Below are 21,526 nucleotides of genomic sequence, written 5' to 3'. Positions count from 1 at the left end.
ACTCGTGTGGGATCAGGGTCCCTGTTTCTAGCTGAGCTCCCCACACCCCCCCCCCCCCCCCGACCTGAGCCTCTTCTTACCCATCAGGGGACATTGGAGGTCCATGTTAAGTAACACCATTAAAAGGCAATGCTGGGGCCCTGTAATGATGTTCACTGGAGCCACGTCCACTGAGGTCACCAGTCCCATTTCAATTATTCACCAACTAGCAATGATACCCTGCCTCCTTTTTTTAAAACAAAGCCAATTACATATGCACCAAGTGGTCCTTTGGTCACCGAGTATTGTAACCCTATCATCCATATACATGCAATTATGTGAAAACGACTCCTGTTTTGGCGACTACAGGGGATCATTCATTCCATGGCACGTGCATCTCAGGGGAGAGGGGGGAGCTTTTAAAAACTTATTTGAAATATAGGCTATTCTGTGGTTTGCTGTTTAAGCTGCATTAGTTTGAAAGGCTCTAAATTCAGCCATGCACCAACATACATCATCCGCAGAGTAAAATAACAAGCTCACAAGAAGTTTGTTGGTGGTTGGGGTGTCTAGTCACTTTGGCATAATTGTATCTGTGTATCTGCTGTCCCTCAAAATGGATCTTGTTCAGTATTTAATTGTGCATTATGATGAGGGAATAATAAGATATTAAATATTATGTAGTGTGGCAATATATCTGTAGACCTACCATCATATGTAGACCTCGTCATATTATTACTCACCGATATGTGGGTGTCTGCAGTTGTCTTTCTTACATTTGGTTCACATTTTCAGGTGATTAGTTTAGAGATTTTTGAGGTTGATGTCTCCTTCTGAAGTCTTCTGAAGGTTATAACATAATTATGTACATAGGTTTATTTTTTGGACTTGGAGCAGCATGCTTACAACCTGGTACTAACCTAGGCTTTACCACATAACCACATATTTCACTCAAAGGATAACTCCCTGCTGCACACATAGAAGTTATATCCATTTCTATTTCTTCATTACATCAAATACTCCTTTGTCATTACTACTGCATGACCAGCACACAATCGGTTAATCACTTTTGGGTACCCAGGTGCGCATGTGGGTACCCAAATTAAACGCGCAGGATTTCTGACATGGGATTGGGAATACTCTCAGTCGTCTGTATGATTTCCCTCTCTTTCGATTTGACGTGATGTAGTGTCACTCAATTTTATCAACGTGAATGGGAGGGACGGAGAGGAGGAGCAATAGGGGGAAAAAACAAAAACAATCCGTGCTTGACGCCATCTTGAATCCAGGCAATGCGTTGAATGAGGAGGATACTGTTGGAAACAAGTGTTGTTGCCATTGCTGTTCAAGGAGACTCGCGACAGGACAGCAGCAAGTTGGCAGCGAGGTGCTGTTAAACGTCGAAACGAATCTGTACTAGCCGTCAGCTGTTTTTGAGGCCATTGTCGCTGTCCTTTCTGTCCCGCCTTAGAGTAACGTTAACGTCAAATTAGGAAAAGACTGTTTCGGACGTGATAACCGGACCGAGACCTGCCAAGCTGAATGGGTAACGACAGCTAGCTCCCTGGCTAACTACCTTCCGTTAGTCTGCTATAACTATCACTACGTCGAGTCAGACAGTGCTCCTGTCAGAAAGGCAAATTCAGCTGTCAGGAGAGAAACGCTCTGGAATTCATAATAGGGGATCATTCAGCTATCCTCTGATTTGCTCGGACCGTTCTTTACGCATTGCTTTCAGGACCACTTAATGTTGCACATTTTGCACAGTTATAAGTGAAATGCTTTAACGAAATGGACTGAAGCGGAACGAATGAATTATTTGAGATAAGTATTTAGTTAACCAGTTAACCACATTGTGGTCTATGCGTTGTCATATCCTCATTCATTGGGAACCGAGTTATGGAGCTGCCTGTCAAGATAAAGAAGTTCAATATGCATGTGGGAACCTCGGACTGAGTGACTCGTGTTTGACGTTCTTCAGTCATCGTATTTTTCCAACTGGGAATAACTGCTCATCTGACCTTTTGAAACTAATTGGACTACTGGACTACAGTTTGTTACGCAGGACAGAAGCAAAATACAGAACGATCTTACTGTTTTATTCCCACATCACTAGCAATGGTTTGGACCCAGGTAAACGGACGGACATGCAGTCGTCGGTTCGCTCGTAGCTAGCGTGCGTCTACGCGCAATAGAAGGCTGCAGTAAAGCGGACAGTAGCATCGTTGTATAAGGATATGTAATTGAAAAGGCCTATGCAATACCAACATATACCTTCATTGCTGATAATCTCTCTTTGGATACCGACAAGAGCTTGTACTTTTCACTGTATTTCTTTTTCACGATAGCCACGGTCCGCAGTGACATGGTTGTCCCATACAGTACTGTAAACATTGTATCGTCGAGAGGGCCTGTTTCGATACCATCTACAATTCGGCACGCGCCTTATGGCCATTATTAGGCAATATTGGCCTTGGTCTAAATAACAGATCACTAGAGGAGCTGGGTATTTCAACATTTTTTGAAATACTAATCTATGTACAGCGACGCCGACTGAAAATATTTTTCTTCAGAGCAAGGACAGGAGGATCAACCTGACGTGACTGTAAGGATTTTATCTGAGGGGTCGACCGGGGAGCAAAAATGGGAGCAGCTACGAAATTGGCATTTGCCGTTTTTCTCATCTCCTGTTCCTCAGGTGGGTGGAAATATGTAAATAAACTCATCGATCTTGCTTCAGAGAAGCGGGCTTTTGTAGGCTATTTGCTGTCAAGTATAGAGCATGAATTGCTTACAGCTGAGCCAGGCATACCCCCACCCCATCACCATCGCCCACATCTAGCTATTAAGCTCATATTCACAGTGCCCATGATGGAGGCGATCGAAGATTGGTTGTTGGACTAAGCGGATTGTCTGGCGTTTATCCAAATGAGCTGGTCACACCGCTAACCCAATATGTAATAGCAAGCTTCGCGTGCCACGGGTGGTTTCTCCGCTTTAATTTGGAAAATCTAGCCATTATGTTCTTTGAGTGTTGGCCGCCTTAAGTAACATCGCGAGGTAATCCTCAGTGCCGAGGGCAGCTCACTGTAAATGAACTCTCTGAGGTCGTTCAGGCGATGGCTCTGGATTACACAATTGAAGTTCTGTAATTATTTGAACGTGGAACGTAACAGTAATTTACATATTTTAATGTAAAACACTTATCTGACACCAATAGAGCGGAGAGATAGCCTAACATTAATTTACGCGAGGATTCCACTATTAGCTTGCTACCCTGCGGGCACTAGAGAATCCGATTATGTGATTGAAAGGAATTTGGTATTTAAAGTGCATCTCAGTGAGGAAATTGTATGCATGCACAGTGGGCACTGTATTGACATGTTCGCATATTGCATCATTGAGCTGTAGCCGCTGCTGGTGACGCTCCAAACCGACCTCGTTACTAAATAGCTGTTGAGTTGACCATGCGTAATTAAGCCTCGGAAAGCTCCGGTGGTACAGTTTAACAGGCCACACGTATGCGGCTCATTTTATTGCACGGTTACAGTGGTCCATGTTCATAATGGTTGCATAAACACGTGTTCTGCGCGCTTGTCCTCGGAGCGAGGGTGATGGGGTTTGGTGTTGTCACCCTTAAATGGCAAGCTTACTCAAATGGAACTATTTCAGCTACTACAGAATGCTATTCTAAGCGATTAACATTGAATGTCACATAGCATTTAATGGACTCCAGTAAAGTCCAGTTTGTGACTCTTACATTCTTTTGGCCTTTACATTCTGTTCATCTCTTTTCTCCCAAGGCGATTGATGGGATAATAGGAAACTGCTGTATTGGAAGAGAATTTTTTTGGTTACTGTATGTGTGTATATCACACACTTTTTGAAGAAGCGCTTATCATTCTCTCTTCAGTATTCGCTGGTATAAACAAGACTGGATCCGAGACAGGCTGGTTGGTTGTTTTAAGACACACAGGAGCTGCCTGGGCCTCCGCTTCCAGTGCACACGCAGTAAATGTGTCTCTCCGTGCTAAAGCCATGTCACAAACTCACACACACACACACACACACACACACACACACACAGTTCTGGAGTTGGGCGTGCGCCCAGAGCAAGGTTATTTACACTGTCTCTTATCAGATGGCGTTCAGGCAAAGATTAGCAGTGTTGCATCAAAGGTGGTGGTGAGGGGGGGCAAGGATGCGTAGTGATACTGTATATTAATACTAACACAGTTTTTATTGCCTTTTTTGTCATCATTTAGTGTGTGTCTTATCTGGCAGTGCCTCATAAAGGCATGTGATATCACATTCACAAGTCAACCTGCCAGTAGGGTTGGTAGTAGCTCCTAAAACTTCCTGTACTTGCAACGATGGGGAGGGGTGGGAAGGTGAGGAGTAAGAGGGACGATATAGTTTGCAATGATATCGTCATGTCAAGCTGCAGGGGGAAGTGAGAATTGAAAAATGTTTGCACATCCAGTCCTGCCAGGTGCTCAGAGTAGAAGACAAATACATCAGGAAAACAAATCTCAGTGTCTGATGATGAAGAGCTTTGTGATCCAAAATGTGACCTTTGAAGTTTTCCTGTATTAGGTGATCATTTTTTACAGTGGGATAACATTTTACTGGGATGTACTGCACTTCTTGTTTACAACAAACATGATGACTAGGCCCTACTTGCATTATTATAACACAGCATTGGTTATTATTAATTAGTTAACTATACATTTCTCAAGAATATGTGTACGTCTTTTCCCAATGCTTTGTTAACAGTCTGCATTGGGCTCCATGTTGTGGAACCATTGGCCAAAGCAGTGACCAGCACTAACCCCCCCCCCCCCCCCCCCAACCTTCGTCATTCACCCCAATCTTTTACTATTCCAAATGGCCTAGCACCAGTGGCTCTACTCCAGTGGCCAATGGTGGCGCATACACACACCCAGCAGGTGGTGAGGCTGTTGCGGTCCAAAGGTCTGTGTTCAGGAGTGGTCGGTAGGACAACTCTCCTGCCTAGTCATCATTCGAGCGGAAGAGGCTTACTGAACCGTGTAAAATGGCACGAGTTTGTGCTGTTATGTAAGGCCTCTGACTTTATTTTTGTTTTGCTCGTTGTGGTTCAGGCTGGTGACGTGAGACATTGTGTGTTGTCTAATAACAACAACACTGTTTTTTTTTTTAGAAAAAAGAATGTATTTTTACTCATAGTTATCTCACCATCTTAAACAGTGAGATTTTAGACAATAAGCTTTACTTCTTGTGATTGGACTCTCAGATCTGTAAAACGGATTCAGAAAGCCTAGGCCTATATGTTGTTAGCATGCTGAGTGGTGGGCGTCTGCATGGTGTGGCATGGTGCCTTTCTGCTGACTTGGCCCAAAGCAGACGAGACGAGACAGATCTGGAAATAATGCAGTGTCCTCACTTTAGGAAGCAAGCTGCTTTGATAATCCCCATAGCGCCAGTCAATCGCTCACTTTTCTGGAAAGAAAGAAAAAAGATGGCTGTAGGTACAGGAATTAGCTGTACAAGGAGGAGGCAGAAAAAAAAAGATTTATATATATATATATATATATGTAGGTGTTTAGAGCCTGGCCAACACAAGAATGAGTGGAGAGTGAAGAATTACCCTTACCCAGGCATGCTATTTGTCCAGGTTACTGCAAGGGAGATTATACACCATCGCCATTCGAATGTGCATTGGCCTTGAGTCATAGTTCTGTAGGCAGTGTTGCCAGATTGGGCGGGTGCTTCTTTTGACTTCGTCGGGCGGGGGAAAATAAGCTTTAGGCGGGAAAATAAAAATTTTAGTTGAATGGATCTCTATGACAAAATCGTTGTTGGGGCGGTTTTTTGTTGATGAGGGCGGGTTTTTGAGCGGGATTGGGCGGAAATCACTCAACCCAATCTGGCAACACTGTCTGTAGGCTCTGTGAGTCAGACAGGCTAGAAAAAGTTGTGCTCGCCAGCCACAATACTTGTACATTTTGTATTCTACCTCATGACGTTGCAGGCTTCGATAAGCTACATTTCATTCTCTTACTACTTAGCAGCGTCACAACATGGATATTCTTTCTGATGCTAACATGGCTGAAAGCGTTATTTAGTAAGTAGGCCTACAGTTACTTAATCTGAGTCTGATATCGAAATGAGATTAGCAGGCCCATTTACTGCACGCTAGGTGGTCCTGACCAGCTCTCGTCGTGGCCAATCAGATTGCAACTGCCCCCTCTTGCATTGTGTTTGGTAGCCAGCTGGCAAACATATGCGAGGGCTTGGGGCAGGTAGGGATAAGACAGTGAAGAGCTCCAGCCACCAGTACACAGCCACGGCAGCCTGCTGGGTTGTTAGCGGGCCCTTTTGAGTGGAGAAGAGTGCAGGCTTAGTGCCCGGATCTTCACAGAATAAACTATGGCTATAGTGTGCTTCCATTCTCAGTTTGCTCTGCTCCGTGGGAAAACACTCTGTTGCTCAGTAATCACATCATTTCCTCAACTGGAAACAGTAGTGATTTTGTGTGGGTAGTGATTTTGTGTGTGTGTGTGTGTGTCTGTGCGTGAGAGAGTGGTTGAGGGTATGTGCGTATGTGTCTGTCTCTCATACAAACACACACACACTGTACACACACACACACACACACACACACACACACACACACACAAACAGTCTTTCACGCACCCAGAGTGTTTGTGCACGCATGTGTGTATTAGCTGTATTGTTGTGGCTGAAATAGGTTAATCATTTTGATGAGGTGGAATTGGCACTCAGGAGCAGAGAGGGGAAGGTCCCTCATCACCAGCCAATTACCAGTTTAGCATGTCTTAATTATGCTAACGAGACCGCTCACTCTTGCACCGTTTACCACTCCATGCACCCTGTGTTTTAGGAGACGCAATGCCCTCCTTGCATCACCCCAGAACACCACAGGGGTCCTCCAGGGGAAGAAAACCAACCGCATCCCCAGGAGGAAGCCTTAGAGCAGCGTCTCTCAGTCCTATTCCTCATTATCATCTTCCCCTGCTCTGAGTGTGTGAATGAATGTGTCAGTGTCCCTCTGGTAGAGCTGAATACACCTGGTTCAGCTCACTGACAGCATTTGGATGTACTTTGATTTCAACCAGATATGCTAGGAGGAGCAGGCAGCAGATAAACTTTTGAAAGGAGTAAAGTATATCATCTTCTCACTCCATTATCATCTTTTTCTCCAAAAAAAAAGCATGCACTGGGCAACATCCACTGCCTTGTAGAGTGCCAATTTGATTGACACAAGGGGCAGTGTTACACGTGTTCCACAGCAACAACACTGGGCTGGCCGCAGATATGCCTGCCAGTTAATCATCTTAAAATATGCTCAGGCATCAGCCGATGTTGATTATTAATCTCTTATTAATTGGTCAATCTCTAAACAAAACAACAACCAACAATGCCGAAACACCTCCAAATAACGACATATCCTAACATGCCGCAGGCACCTGTCACCATTGTCCAACAGCAGCAGTTACATAGATATTAGAAAGCTAGATGCCGCATTGGGCTCCAGAACGTACGTAAATAGCGACGCCATCTTGGTGGGGGCAACACTCACTGGAGGCCAACGGAGGAGCATTTGACTCTGACTGGAAATCAGACAGGTGTCTCTGATTGCCGGCAAGTGTTGCCCATAGACAGTAGGTGTTGCCCCCAGCAATATGGCAGCTGCGTTTACGATGCCACCTACTAGAACTTGACGGACAATGTGGTATCTAGCTTTCTAATATCTATGAGCAGTTACACAAGCAGGGGCCTCGGCCTGAACAGAGCAGAGCTCTTTTCACATACAGAGCTCCTGCTGGCCAAGGCCACCGTTGGAAACCCTGGAGAACTTGGCTGGAGAAGGCGTTTCTCATCTCAAGAGAAATAGTTCATACCTCCCACGATGACTCAGAGGAAGTGACACCTCAGTGTAACAATGTGCTCCCACCTCTGCGTCCGCCCCCACATGGCCCATTCCACCTCTTCCCAAAGGCTAAGGGAAGTGGGCCAAAGGTGCACGCGTTGCCTTGATCCTCTTTAAGTCAAGCTAAGAGGTTAGCCAGACACATGCCGAGGTTAGCGTCTCCACAGACCACTTTAATCCAGCCCCAATCCATCCAGCTCAATTTCCAGCCCCTGCGGTGAAGCCCTAGCCCAGGGAAATGAACCCTCCACAGCCCTTCCCTCTACTCCTCTCCTCCCTGCTCCTCTCTACTCCTCCTCTCCACTCCTCTCCTCTCTGCTCCTCTTCTTTTCTCTCAGCATTGATGCTGTGTTTTGGGGTTGTTGTGATTTTGGTCATTCAGGCTATGCAACTGGTCCGAGGTTAGGGTGTAGGAGAGGAGTGCATCCGTGTGTGTGTGTCTGTGTGTGTGTGTGTGTGTGTGTGTGTACGTACATTCCGGGAGTCCCTTTTTGGAAACCCTGGAGCTCTGGCGTCATTTTTAGTGAACTCATCCCTGCCTTATCAGCTTAGCTGCGGGAAGACCAATTAGTTATTCTGAAGTGCCAGAAGTGATTCCGTGTGAATGGCTTTGTGAGACTGCCCATGCTGTTGCATGACCTGATTCGGATACTGCGCACGTGTTGATGGTGGTCAGTTAAACTTCCATGAAGCATTCTATAGAAACGGCAACTGGAACTTTAGTGAAGAGCAATGGGAGCTGTTTGAAAGAAACGTGTACACAATCATTTATCTCTCTTTCTTTGTCTCTCTCTCTATCTCTCACACACACACACACACACACACACACACACACACACACACACACGCACTCACACACACAGGAATTTCCATAAATACGCCGAAGAATGCACCACACTACATTGTTTTTGTTTGCTTATTTAGTCCCTCTTCCTTCTCCATTATGAAGGCTATTAAGCCTAGCTGTCCTTTTAGGAGTCTCTTTCTGAGTCTCCCAAGAGCCCAGAGGAGCCAAAGCTCAAACATTCTTCTGTGATGTCATCACACGGGGCCAGGAACTCACACAAACTCACACATGCACACATAGAAACAGGCCAGAGACACACACACCAGGAGACAGACACACACTCACACACACACATACACACGGCGAGAGGTAAACACACAGTAAGACATACTCACACACTTACACACACACACGCATACATACATACACACACACACACACACACACACACACACACACACACACACACACACACACACATATACATACATACATACATACACACACACATACACAGGAAGGCACACACACATGCTAACTCACACAGTGGCACACACATTCAAATATGCACGTATACACACACCGAAACACACTCACACAGAGGAAGTCACACACAGGGAGGCAGACACAAACACACTTACAAATATGGACATATACATAGACACACACACACACACAAATTCCTAAGCAGTTCCTGTAATGTTGCACCCTGTTGAGAACATAGTTCCTGGGAGCACGTGATTGAAGAGGACAGATGTGGAGCACTTCTTTTGTTTTTCTTCCCTCTCTCTCTCTCTCTCACCCCCCTCCATCTGTTTTTCCTCTGTCTATCTATCTTACTCCTAGCCCTGGCTCCAGCCTGTCCAGCGGCAGTGTGCTGTGAGACCACGCTTTCCCTTATGGGAAAGTCCGAGTTTGAGACAGAGTAAATGAGAGGGGAATAATGTGCGAGTGTGTGTGTGTGTGTGTGTGTGTGAGAGAGAGAGAGAGAGAGGGACTGGGTGAATGTGTGTGAGAGAGAGAGGGAGTGAATGACTGAGAGATAGAGAGGGATTTTTAGTAGACAATGGTTTTATTATCAGGACAGGCAGCTAGGGGCCGTACCCATGCCATGGCCTTTTCACGCTCTGTGGGAAAAGAGCGGGAAGCGTGGCGAGCTAAGAGGAGAGAGAGAGAAAAACGAGGGAGCGAGGAAAAGAGAGAGAGTGAGGAGAGAGAGGAAAGGAGAGAGGGGAGGAAGGTGGAGAGGGAGGAGTGCTCTCAGCCTGCTGTAGTAGCAGGGATTTTCTCACGAGCACAGGCAAGCTGAGAGTGGAGGAGAGGAGATGGTAGAGAGGAGAGAGGGGGAAACGAGGGAGGAAGAAAGAAAGAGAGGAGCGGAGTGCTCTCTCCACTTGGTGTGTTAGCAGGGTTTCTCACGGTTGCAGCGGGCCTCTGTTGGTCAGTGTGAGCAGTGGGCACCAGTGGTGCCACTCTGACGCCGCGTGGCAGCTGTGCCCAGCCGGTGCCAGGGAGCGTGGGCGAGGAGCAGGAAGGATCAGGGGGCAGAGGAGGTCATGGGAGACGGTGCTGTGGAGACCCTGGGGATAAGGGCTAAGAGCCGTGAATGTGCCAGAAGCCAAAAATTCTCACAGTAACATTGACTGACACCATACCTCACAACTATCAACTGACTGGTTGGTATCAACTATCAACTGTGCAGTCAGTGTCACATTTCTGACCATGAAACATTTTTCTACAGTGATGCAGATTTTTTGTTACTAATTACTAAGTAATAAGTTACTAATATTGACCTGAAATAAGCATCAATAAAATAAAAAAAGAAATACTTCAGGACTTAAGAAAGGAGTCTTCAACACTGAAAAGTAAGTGGTCTGATTTATGAATTTGCAATAAAACTGTTGGGTTCTTGTAGGAGAACTTTGGGGTTCTTGGCAGAACAAGGCAGAATTGTCTCTGTTGGTCAGCTGGAGAAGGGCGCAACAATAACGTCATGATGATCAGTCTAAGTTATTGTGAGTACACATGAAAATTACAATGCAATCCTGCCTGTACCTCAAATGACACAGACGCATCTACTGGATGACTCTAAATGAATAAAAGGTGAATGCAGTGTTTTTCTAGTGATTGTATAGATAGAACGAACAGATACCATCTGAGCTGTTAACATGTCAGTAACATGCTGTGGGAATGTGTGTGTATGTGTGAGAGAGAGAGAGAGAGAGAGAGAGACCATGTGTGTGTGTGTATGTGTGTAAGAGAGAGAGAGTGAGCGAGCGAGCGTGTGCGTGCACTAACATGCCTATGCACTGGGAGAGAGTTGCCAAGATGAGCCATTACACTGAATCTTGTCATGCACCACAGACGGCAGACGATTCCAATCCAGTTTGCTTTGACCAGATATCACAACTGCTTAGCTCAACAAGTGCTAAAGTATAGTGGATCCTTCAGCAGTGTTCTCTGTGGTTGACAGTGGCCCAGTCTCTCTCATAATCCATTGAGACGATGATCAATCAGTCCATCTATTCATCCATCTATCCATCCATGCTGATAATATTCTTCCGTTCCAGAACGGAGTGTTCCTGCTAAGAACACTTGGAGCTGTTCTCGGTTTCAAAAGAAGAGCCTTCTATCTCTCACAGGGTGCTTGACTCTCATCAGCTGCTCAGCTCGTTATTCCAGAAAGTCGTTTTAGAGAGTGAAGATGTGTCCTGGATTTTAAGCAATGTGCTTTATCGACTCCAGTACCCCCCAATCACCACCACCACCACACACACACACACACACACACACGCTTCCCCACTCCCTCAAATTTTTTCCCCACTCCTCCACTTCAGCTGAAGGGCCTCCCCCCTAAACAGCACAATTAAAATGTGAATTACTCGGGGTAATCCAAACACTTTTAAACACAATGCCTTGGTTTAATGGGCCTCTTCAGCCTTACAGACAAAACTCAAGAGGATAGGAGTGCCTCTCCATTCGTGGCGCTGAATGCCTGAATGAATGCCCGATGCTGCTATGGACTTGGTGCCAGTAGCCATGCAGGGCACATGAAGCGTAGTGTTCCACTAGCAGTCCAGTTCAGCCAAAGATTATATACTGTCTATGAGTTCAGCTGTAATGAGAGCTGTAAACGGCCACTTACGTGCAGACTACTGACTGGTTCAGTGGTCAGGAGACACACCAGACCATCTCTCCTGAACACGAGGAGTTTGTGGGTGTCTTGGTGTGAATTAGAAATTGTAGGAGCATAGTGGTGTGTGATACAGTACTCTAGTTTAATCTTTCAAGGTTTTTGCTATGAATATATGGTAGTTTCTGTAGTTTAGTGCATGACTGTATATGACCATGTTGGTCTTTTTCTGTGCGGTAGACTTGGCCAGAGCTTGCAGGTAGCATGCTCAGCCTTGTTGTTAGAGTATCTCTCAGTGTTATATTGATCTTTCTGCTGTCAGTGCAGTTTTCCTGGGTTCTTATAATAACTTTTTGGGGGGCAGGTTGGCCTAGTTACTTGTTTTTGTCTCACTGGGTCTGCTGTGAGGCTTCGGAGGCTTCTGGGCGCTTGTTCCTCCTCTTCTCTCTGCTCACACAGACTGAGCCAGGTCTCCCACTGGACTCGCCATGCAGGAGCCCAAAACTGGCCAGCTAATGAAAGACTCAAATGACACAGTCCCCCCTCACCTCCCGTCACCTGCCTGTGTCGGCCACCCTCCAAACACTGGCCCGTGGGAGCAAAGCCAGTCGGTGCCACATCGGATATTCGGAAATTCCGACCTCTGATAGAGGAAAAATGACTTGAGCGCAAAGTCAGGTCGTTTGTGTTTTGCTCAGAGACTCTTGAGCCCCGAGGTACCCGGCTTTACGTCACTATCATATTCTCCAACCACGGTGGCCTCCCTTGCGACAACACAAGAGGCGAATCTCACTCATTACAAATAGGCAAGGTAATTTATCACTAAATTAACACTACAGATGGAAACACTTGCCTGAGACATTTTCCTTCTTGCTCAACCATAGTAAGCAGTTCCATTAATGTATTTATGCATTTCCTGTATTTGCTTTCTGAGCTGATCTGATGAACACACTTTTTTTGTAGGTCGGGTTTTTTTTTTCTAAAGTCGGGTCCTCCGAGTTTACGGCCGTCATTAAGGCACTATTACCTCCCAAGGGAAGGTGGTCACCTGAAAGTAAGAGGGGGAATCTAAGCTAAAACAGTTCTGGGCGGCCCCAGTCGTGGCGCGTCTGGCTGGGGCACCTGCACCGTACGCTGGCGACCCGGGTTCGATTCCCGCCCCGTGGTCCTTTCCGGATCCCACCCCGACTCTCTCTCCCACTCACTTCCTATCATTCTCCACTATCCTATCTGATCTAAGGCATAAAAAGCCCAAAAAGAAATATATATATATATATAAAAAAAAGTTCTGGGTGCCCTGTTTGCTGCTCCACAATTGACATAGCACCACAGGATGTTACTGTATGGCATTCACTCATTGTTACAGTACAGTCTCCTATTGTTGGTGAGTTGATCTTTTTATTTTGATTTTGATCCTGGTTCCAGTTTTATTTAGTTGTGTTTTTGTTTTGTGGTACGAGAGTACAATAACAGTGAACCGTTCCAAAAGGAGCAGTTGAGCTTATTCCAGAGGGAGTGGAGCTGAGGCCAGGGGCAGAAAACAAAGAAGATGTGGCAGATTGCCACAGAAATGCATGTCCCTAAGAAAATTCCAATACAGTTCCGAAAACAGCACTTGAGTGCGTTCTGGATAATCACCCTCATTCTTTTTCTTCTTCATCTTCTTCATCTTCTTCTTCTGCTTCTTCTTCTCTGCCTCTTCCAGCTCCTCCTCTTCCTCCTCCATGTTCTTCCTCTTTGCATTAGTGCAAATCTCACTGTTGCGCACCATAGACTTCAATAGATTTCAGTCCCTTTAGTCTCCACGAGCCCCCACAGCAAGTGGGTCTAAGTGTGATTAATGCATCCTGCAGATGTTGTTTTATATGCTTCAGGGGCTTCCTGAAAACAGACTGCCGTCTAGACAGGCTGGCTACATGGCTCTCACTCTCTCTCTCTCACACACACTCACTCTCTCTTTCTTTTTGTGTCTCTCTTACTTATCTCTCTCCCACTTTACCCTTTGACTTGGCCTCTCTCTCTCTCTCTCTCTCTTTTATCATTCTCTCTCTTATACTTTGATCCTTGATTAAAAGTTGTTGTTGCCTATTTATCAGCTTCTTGTTTTCCTAACACTCCCAGGGTTCACTTTTCTCTCACACATTTCATTTTTTTTGGCTTGTTTTTCATTTTCCTCCTTGTTTTTTTCCCTCATCCTCTCATAAGGGTTTGGTCATACTTTGTGGCTGACGTCATTGCCACTTTTGTCATTTTTATAACACCCCCCCCCCCCCCATGTCTGTACCTCACCCCTGGTCCCGCAGCAGTGTTGAGAGACATGTCTGGGATGAAGCCTATCGCCGTGTTGTTTGAGGCGGGAATGGAATGTGTGGAGCGCAGCGAGGTGGCACTGGCACTGGCAGTGCTTTTAAATCCCTCACAGAAAGCCAGCCCCCCATGCAACACACACAAACACACACACACACACACACACATACACATCCTCACTAATGTTGGGTAGTTAAAGTGCTCAGTGTTCTAATGGACGCCACAAGGTTACATATGTGGGTCACGGGGTCAAGAGTTTAGCTCTCAGTGCGCCAGCCGTGTACCAGTCACTCCCTCACCAGTGTGTGTGTGTGTGTGTTAGCGTGTGCGGGGCGCTAGACCACAAAGCCCATGTCACGGCTGGCTCCTGTCTGGTTGGAGTGGGGTCTTGTTATAGTGACCTACATTAGCGTAGGCTCTGTGGAATACCACCTGAGACACCTCTTCTTGCTCAGGGTCGCCCCAAGAGCTGCTGCCGAAGAGCTGATGTTAAAGGTTCAGTCCTTGAATCTTTCTGGGGAAAGCTTGATGACATTAGAGGTCAACTACCAATCAAATAAGGAGCAACCAATCTACAACCAGTCACATAAGGAGCTGCTGCTTAAGTGCTGCTGCTGCCTAAGAGCTGGTGTTAAAGGGGTTGTCCTTCAGTCTTTCTGCAGAAATGCTGACATTAGAGCTCTACAACCAATCAAATTCAAGGAGGGTTCATGCAAGGTTGTTGATGGGCTGAAAGAGTGTATTGATCAATCCAAGTGAGTTACAGTGTACATAGATCCTGAGGAGAAATGCACTGAATATGTCTGAAAATGTACAGGAATATGATTGAGGACTTGAAGGACCCATTTTAGAGACTGAGTCAGTGTGAGTGTGTGTACACGTGTGTGTGTGTGTGTGAGACGTTCCTGTGCCATTCACCCCTGCAGTGAACTGGGTCTGTGGTAGTGGTGAAGATTAACAACAGCCATAATAGCACTCCAAGCTTCTTTTTTACGAGGTTTCTCTTCACTTTGGAGAGGATTTGCTAGAGACTGTCAAGTCTGGCGTCTGTGTTGTGTGTGTATGTGTGTGTGTGTGTGTGTGTTAATCCAGTGGCCCCCTCAAGCACTGACTAGTAAGGTTGGCACTCAGTGTGTTTTTCGGCTCTTTTGACGTTCTTTTGTACTACAGCTCTGCCACTCACTCCACTCCGAATGTTGTTTTTTCATTCCTGCCGTCCTTAGCTGCCCCACGAAAGGCTGGCATTGCTCTTTCTGCTTCTGGGCAGCCTGATCGTTCAGAGTACACACTACGGCAAATTAGTCCCATTTCTCTACACTTTGCCCTACCACTACATTTGTGCAGATCCAATGAGCAGTGGCCCTTCAGGAGGGAGTCAAAATGGGTTTTGAGGTTAAAATCTTCACCTAGGAAGACCTAGGAATTGCTTATTGTCTTACATCTTAATTTGTCGATTAGATCAAAGACAGATTAATCTATTGACAGTAGCGTATGTTTTCTTTAGTAAACTGAAGAAAACACTTTATTGCTGGTCGTCATATAGTGTACTCAATATATATATATATTCTCAATGATTGAATTGAGAATATATAGTTCTCAATTCAATCAGCCTTTGTATCGCACAATAACGAATGCACAGGCTAGTGCAATCTCGAGTTGCAAAGCAAAAGTATGTCTTTTTTCAACATTTCACACGTTCGCTATTTCAGTGCCTACGATCTGAAATTACACCCCTACACTGATACACTGATACACTGATGTATCATCACATTAAGAGAGTAACCATAGCATTTCTAACTTAACCCATACTACATTCTAGGTTGTTCTTTGACCAAAGTTGTCCTTTAAGACAAAACGAGAGCAGCATTGCAAAATACAACACAGAAACATAATCGTAATCTCATTGTTTTCATAACTGTTGGAAATCTATTTAGTGTAACTGTACAAATTTATCTCAGCTCTCGGACCCACACCATGTTCACCCCAGCCCAGGCCATCCCAGTTCGGGCTGGATCCGCTGGCTTGGCCCTCGACTCTGTGGGCCCCTCTGTGTCCAGAGCAGCTGGACACGGCCGGTTTAATTGGCCTGGAGTCGGGCCGGGCTGTGGGACATTCCAGTGTGGATTAACAGGATGAGATCCGGGCCTCCGCTGCTGATGCGGCCGCGGCCTCGTTGGAGGGTTTGTTGTTAGCTCCCGCTTTAGGATTGGAGTGGAGACAAAAAGAGAGAGAGAGAGAGAGAGAGAGAGAGAGAGAAAGGGAGGGAGAGAGAGATAGAGTAAGAATAAAGAGAAAGAAATGTGTGTGAGAGAGAAAGAGAGACAGGATAGGAAGAGACGTGGGAGAGGAGAGAGAGGAATACAGTGATTAGTAGAGTGAGAGATGGAGAGACTGAGAGAGAGGGAGAGAGAGAGAGAAACTGACAGACGGAGAGCCAGAGAGGAGTTCTTTATGCGTTCTGCTTGTTTGCCTCCAACATTGCTCGGGGCCAGGCCCTCTGCTATCTGAAGAACGCAAAAGTAATTTTCCAGAAACTTCTGTACCTGACAGAAAATAAAAAGCAGTTTGTGCAGGAGCTCTCTGGCCTGCCAAGAGCATCATAAGCAAAGACACTGGGGCTCTATAAGCGCTGGGTGGGCTGCATGTTAAAGCAACTCACCTCACCTCACCTCAACTCCTCCCTCACTAAAGTGAATCTGAAAGGGCTTGTCAGGTCAGGTGTAGTTTTTATATCCCCTCCAATATCTTTTGCTTTATGTCCTTGCAAGAGGTTTGTAGCCTTTTAGAAGTAAAAATAGAGAGGTCTGCAAATGGCATTGGTGCCAAGAGACGGAGTATGCCAATTCCTCTGTCCTGTGACACGCACCGGCGGCCGTGCCAAGTGCAAGCGGAGCTGGGCACCAACTCTGCACCAAGAGTGTCACCGGTCCGTGAGCGCGCCGCATTGAGTTGCACAATCGGCTCCACCTGGGAGGCCAGAGTGCACACTCCCTGATTAGAGCTCCTGTCGATCTGCTTTGATGCCTTATTTAATGCTCGCTGCATGATCAGGTCTGCCTGGACTGGATGGGGAGCCAATCGCCAACCGCCATCCCATAATAACTCATGAACTGCGTTTGTCTTCTGCCTCTCTGCTGGACTGCTCAGAAAGGACAGCTAATGCACATAGCAGCTTAATAAGAAGCATTGTTTTTTGTATTGGTGTGCGCTCAAGTGGTTTTGTTTGTGTCTCTGAAAGTGTTAGAGTGTGTGTGTGTGTGTGTGTGTGTGTGTGTGTATGATTGAGAGCAAGAGAGCGAGTGAATAATGTGTGTGTGTGTGTGTGTGTGTGTGTGTGTGTGTGTGTGTGTGTGTGTGTGTGGGATTGAGAGCGGACTGGGGAGCGTTCCAGGGCCAGTGGTGCGTCACAGCTTGGGCTCTGTTTTGAGAACGGGCTCCTGGAAGCTTAACAGCACTTATGTGTTCTTGACTCGCTGCCCTCAGTATCGATGTAACATTGAGTGCCCAGCTTTCCCTAGCAGCCACGGCAACCTCGCTCTCACTCTCTCTCTCACTCTCTCTCTTTCTCTCCATCTGCATTCTTTCTCAGGCAACTCCACCACAGCCCCCCCCCCACCCCTGTCTGTATCTCATCATCTTCACAAGTGTATAATAACTTTGTTTTCCATTCATAATGTCCAACATTATTATTCTAACCCTAATCTTAATTTCCGACCATATTCCCTTAATCTTAATTTCATACCATATTCCCATTATAAAGTTACTCAATCAGCAGTGTGCTGTTCTTTCCTTTTAGTTTTAGGGGAAAATGTTGTTCATCATATTGTTGTGATGGATTACAAAGACTATGTAAAATAGTTTTACAGGAGGTACTGCAAAAGTCAGAAGGTGTTGCGAGCTGTGCAACTTGCTCAAATACTATTGGAAAAGTAGCCTCAGTTAGTTTGTCTCTCTTTCTCTCTCTCTCTCTCTCTCTCTCTCTCTCTCTCTCTCTCTCTCTTTCATTTCTCTTCTCACTTTCTCTTGCGTCAACTTTCTTTGTCAGTATGAGTCATCTTCTCACACCAGATCAGTTACTTGTTCTTCACAGGTTGCTATCACATACTTCTTCCTCTTCCATATTATCTCTCCATTTCTCCTCTCTCTCTCTTCCTCTGCAAAGCATTCACACCTAGCATCACATCCTTTAATCACACACACACACTCCAGAGCATATTTGCACCTTGGCCCACAAACTATCTCCCCATTATCCCTTGCTTCACAAAGATGTATCTTGAAGAGATTTGATCTCTTCAAGGAAAATATTGAAATGAAATGCACAGTCCAGCGATTGTGCAGGGAGTCGCATTTGTTTGTGTTTATGTTTATATCTAAATTTATCAGAAGACGTGTCTGTCCAAAACAACGTAGAATATATTTTAACCAAGGACCAAGTGAAACACGCCAGAGAGGTAGCTCATCTCTACCTTCAGTATTCCCAGAGAAACTCCAGGCAGGGTTTCATTTTTTGTTTTTGGGGACAAGCTGCCCCCACTTTGTTTGTTTGTTTTCGGCACCTTAGCTGCCTACAGAGACCGGGCTTTTTTACAGTGGCTCGGTCGTGAGGAGATGATTGCTGAATGTGACAAAAAAATGTTATGGGCTTGAAATCGTGTACGATCGCTGACTGTGCCTTTAATTATATCCAGCCTATATGAACCTAGATCTACAACACAAGCTGAAGTTAATTATATCTATGTACTTAGACCTACATTACCACAACTTGAATTACTGACATACTGAGGCATGAAGTATATAGGCCTACTTTCCTGAGTGTATAAGTTTCAATGCCACAGGCTTCCTGCTAACTGCCTCCAACTCCCCTGTCCTATCCCAGGGTTCCCTGCTGCATTAAGTAATTAATGAATCAATTAATTAACAAATCAATTAATTAGATGTGCTTAAACATACATGGCCACAGTTTAAAATCCTGGTACAGTCAGATATACTGAGGCATACAGCATACAACACGTTCCTGAGTGTTTACGTACGTTTGCATCATGGACTGTATAAAATAGGTTTGCGTGCGGCTGCACCGACGTGGCACAAGACTCCAGCTCCGTCCGTCCTCCCCTCCGGTTCCCATGGTCCCCTGCTGCGTTAAGTAACCTGAGCGGGCGCTCAGTTAGTGGCGGTCGCCCAGCGCCCGGCACGCTCACAGGCTCTGTCTGGACCCAGAGGCAAAAGCTGCCGTAGCAGCATCGGAGGCTAATTAGGATGTCTTGAGCGGATTGACAGCTGTCGTTTATTTTTATAAGTAATGCCCCAAAATTGTGCCCTGACCTCCCTCCGTGCTCAATTACCTTTCCTCTGATCCTAAGTACAGGGCAGAAGTAGAAGAGGAGGAATGAATTGCACTGCACATCACTTTGCCGGCAAAAAGCCTGATGATATAGCAGGTGCTGTCCTTAGCGAAGGGGAAGCAGATCAGAGTTCACTGAAGTGAAGTCTGTAAGATGGCAATAGGAGGCTGTCAGCAAATATGGCGTCGTGACCGACTAAGATATGTCCTGTTTACATTACCCTGCAGGCTCCTTAGAGTCGAGTTGTTGAGTTGTTTTAAAAGAGGAGATTGACTGTAACTGGATCCTTGTCGTCACCTTTCAGCCATCTCATCAGTCGAACATTTAGCGCTTTATTTTAACTGCTTAGAAAAACACCTGTCATAACAAGAGGTAATTGGAGCAGAAAGAAAAACACAAGTTAGTGTCAAGCATCTCAGTGCTAACAATTAGCGGCAATGCAGAGGAGCCATGCTTGTTTTTTTTTTCACAAAACGTTCCAGAAAAATGGTTTCTGTTTGCATGTGCATGCGTCACTTACTGTGTTTGTGAAACGTGTCATGCAATAACGTCTTGACTTCTAATGAAGCTAGCCAAGGTTTCACGGTTTCTTTGGATGACACAAATGGAGAACTTTATACTTTGCTTCTGCTAAGTAGACACACACACACACACACACACACAAACACAAACACACACACACACACACACACAAACACACACACACACACACACACACACACACACACAAAAAACACACACACACACACACACACACACACACACACACACACACACACACTCACACACAGACACACACACACACACACACACACTCACACACACACACACACACACACACACACACACACACACACACACTCACACACACACACACACACACACACACACACACACACACACACTCACACACAGACACACACACACTCACACACACACACACACACTCACACACACACACACACACTCGCGGAAGATGGAGGTGGGATGAGAAATGGAAACATTTATCCCTGTTTGCCCCTCGCCTCCATGGCAGGTGGCTGTGACCTCTTCTTGTTTGTGATGGGAGAGCCCAAAGGCTCAGGCAACTATTCCTCCTGAAGTAAGTGCAGGCTGTGGACTAAAGCCTATAGATTAAACATAGATGAATGATAAAAACAATCATCTGCCTGGCATGGTCATGGCCATCCGTTACATGCAAATCTTTCCAGTTCCCCAAAAAACACCTGCACCATGTAACTATTATCCCACTGATGATAGTGCTAACACAACTTCACTGCGCAATGGGTTTGGTTGGTTGGGGAAAGGGGGGGGGGGGTGCAGGTGGATTGTAAGATGATTAACTGCAAAGGTTGTAGGAGCTATACACCATTCTGACTAGGAGGAGGAGAAAGAAATGGCACCCACTTTATTCATGGAGGTGTGTGTGGGGGGGGGGGGGCAATGAAATATTCAACAGCCGACTTTGAAACTGCCGCACCTGTCATGTCTGAATGCTCCCACCAGACATTCCGTCTCGCAGAGGCGCGTGGACGTCCTCCGAGAATGAACAAATGATGAAGGGAGGGAGGGAGTGAGGAAAAGAAAGAAAGAAGCAAAGGAGAGTTACGAGTGCCCGTAACTTTGGCCTGTCTCTCGGCTGAGTTATGGATTCCTCTCTGCTGCCAGGGGAAAGAGCTGAGATGAGGCCAGCGGCACCCAAGGGGAGGAGGAGGAGGAGAAGGAGGAAGATGAGGAGGAGGGAGGAGGAGGAGGAGGAGAAGGAGGAAGATGAGGAGGAGGGAGGAGGAGAAGGAGGGAGGAGGAGGAGGAAGAAGATGAGGAGGAGGGAGGAGGAGGAAGATGAGGAGGAGAGAGGAGAAGGAGGAAGATGAGGAGGAGGAGAAGGAGGAAGATGAGGAGGAGGGAGGAGGAGAAGGAGGGAGGAGGAGGAGGAGGAAGATGAGGAGGAGGGAGGAGGAGGAGGGAGGAGAAGGAGGAAGAACTATTGAATCCGTCCCCTGCGAAAGGAGCCAGTGCTCTGCTAAGCTCTCAGAACAGCC

General features: G+C 46.1%; 1 protein-coding gene across 1 annotated transcript in view; it reads left to right on the top strand.

Annotated features, from left to right (window-relative positions):
- The first annotated feature begins 1,299 nt into the window (after positions 1-1,299).
- acvr2ab (activin A receptor type 2Ab) overlaps positions 1,300-21,526 on the top strand; it is a 70,720-nt gene continuing 50,493 nt past the window's right edge. The window contains exon 1 of the mRNA XM_076303415.1: positions 1,300-2,677. Coding sequence (XP_076159530.1) covers positions 2,623-2,677 — 55 coding nt within the window. The 5' untranslated portion in view covers positions 1,300-2,622. The remainder of the gene's footprint in view (positions 2,678-21,526) is intronic.

Source organism: Alosa pseudoharengus, unplaced genomic scaffold (assembly GCF_046254945.1).
Source record: "Alosa pseudoharengus isolate Yale_2024_CS ecotype anadromous, Long Island Sound unplaced genomic scaffold, YU_APseudo_1.1 YU_APseudo_1.1_scf_24, whole genome shotgun sequence".
NCBI lineage: Eukaryota > Metazoa > Chordata > Actinopteri > Clupeiformes > Clupeidae > Alosa > Alosa pseudoharengus.
The sequence above is the reverse complement of the archived record's forward strand: the minus strand, read 5'-3'. Positions and strand labels throughout refer to the sequence as shown.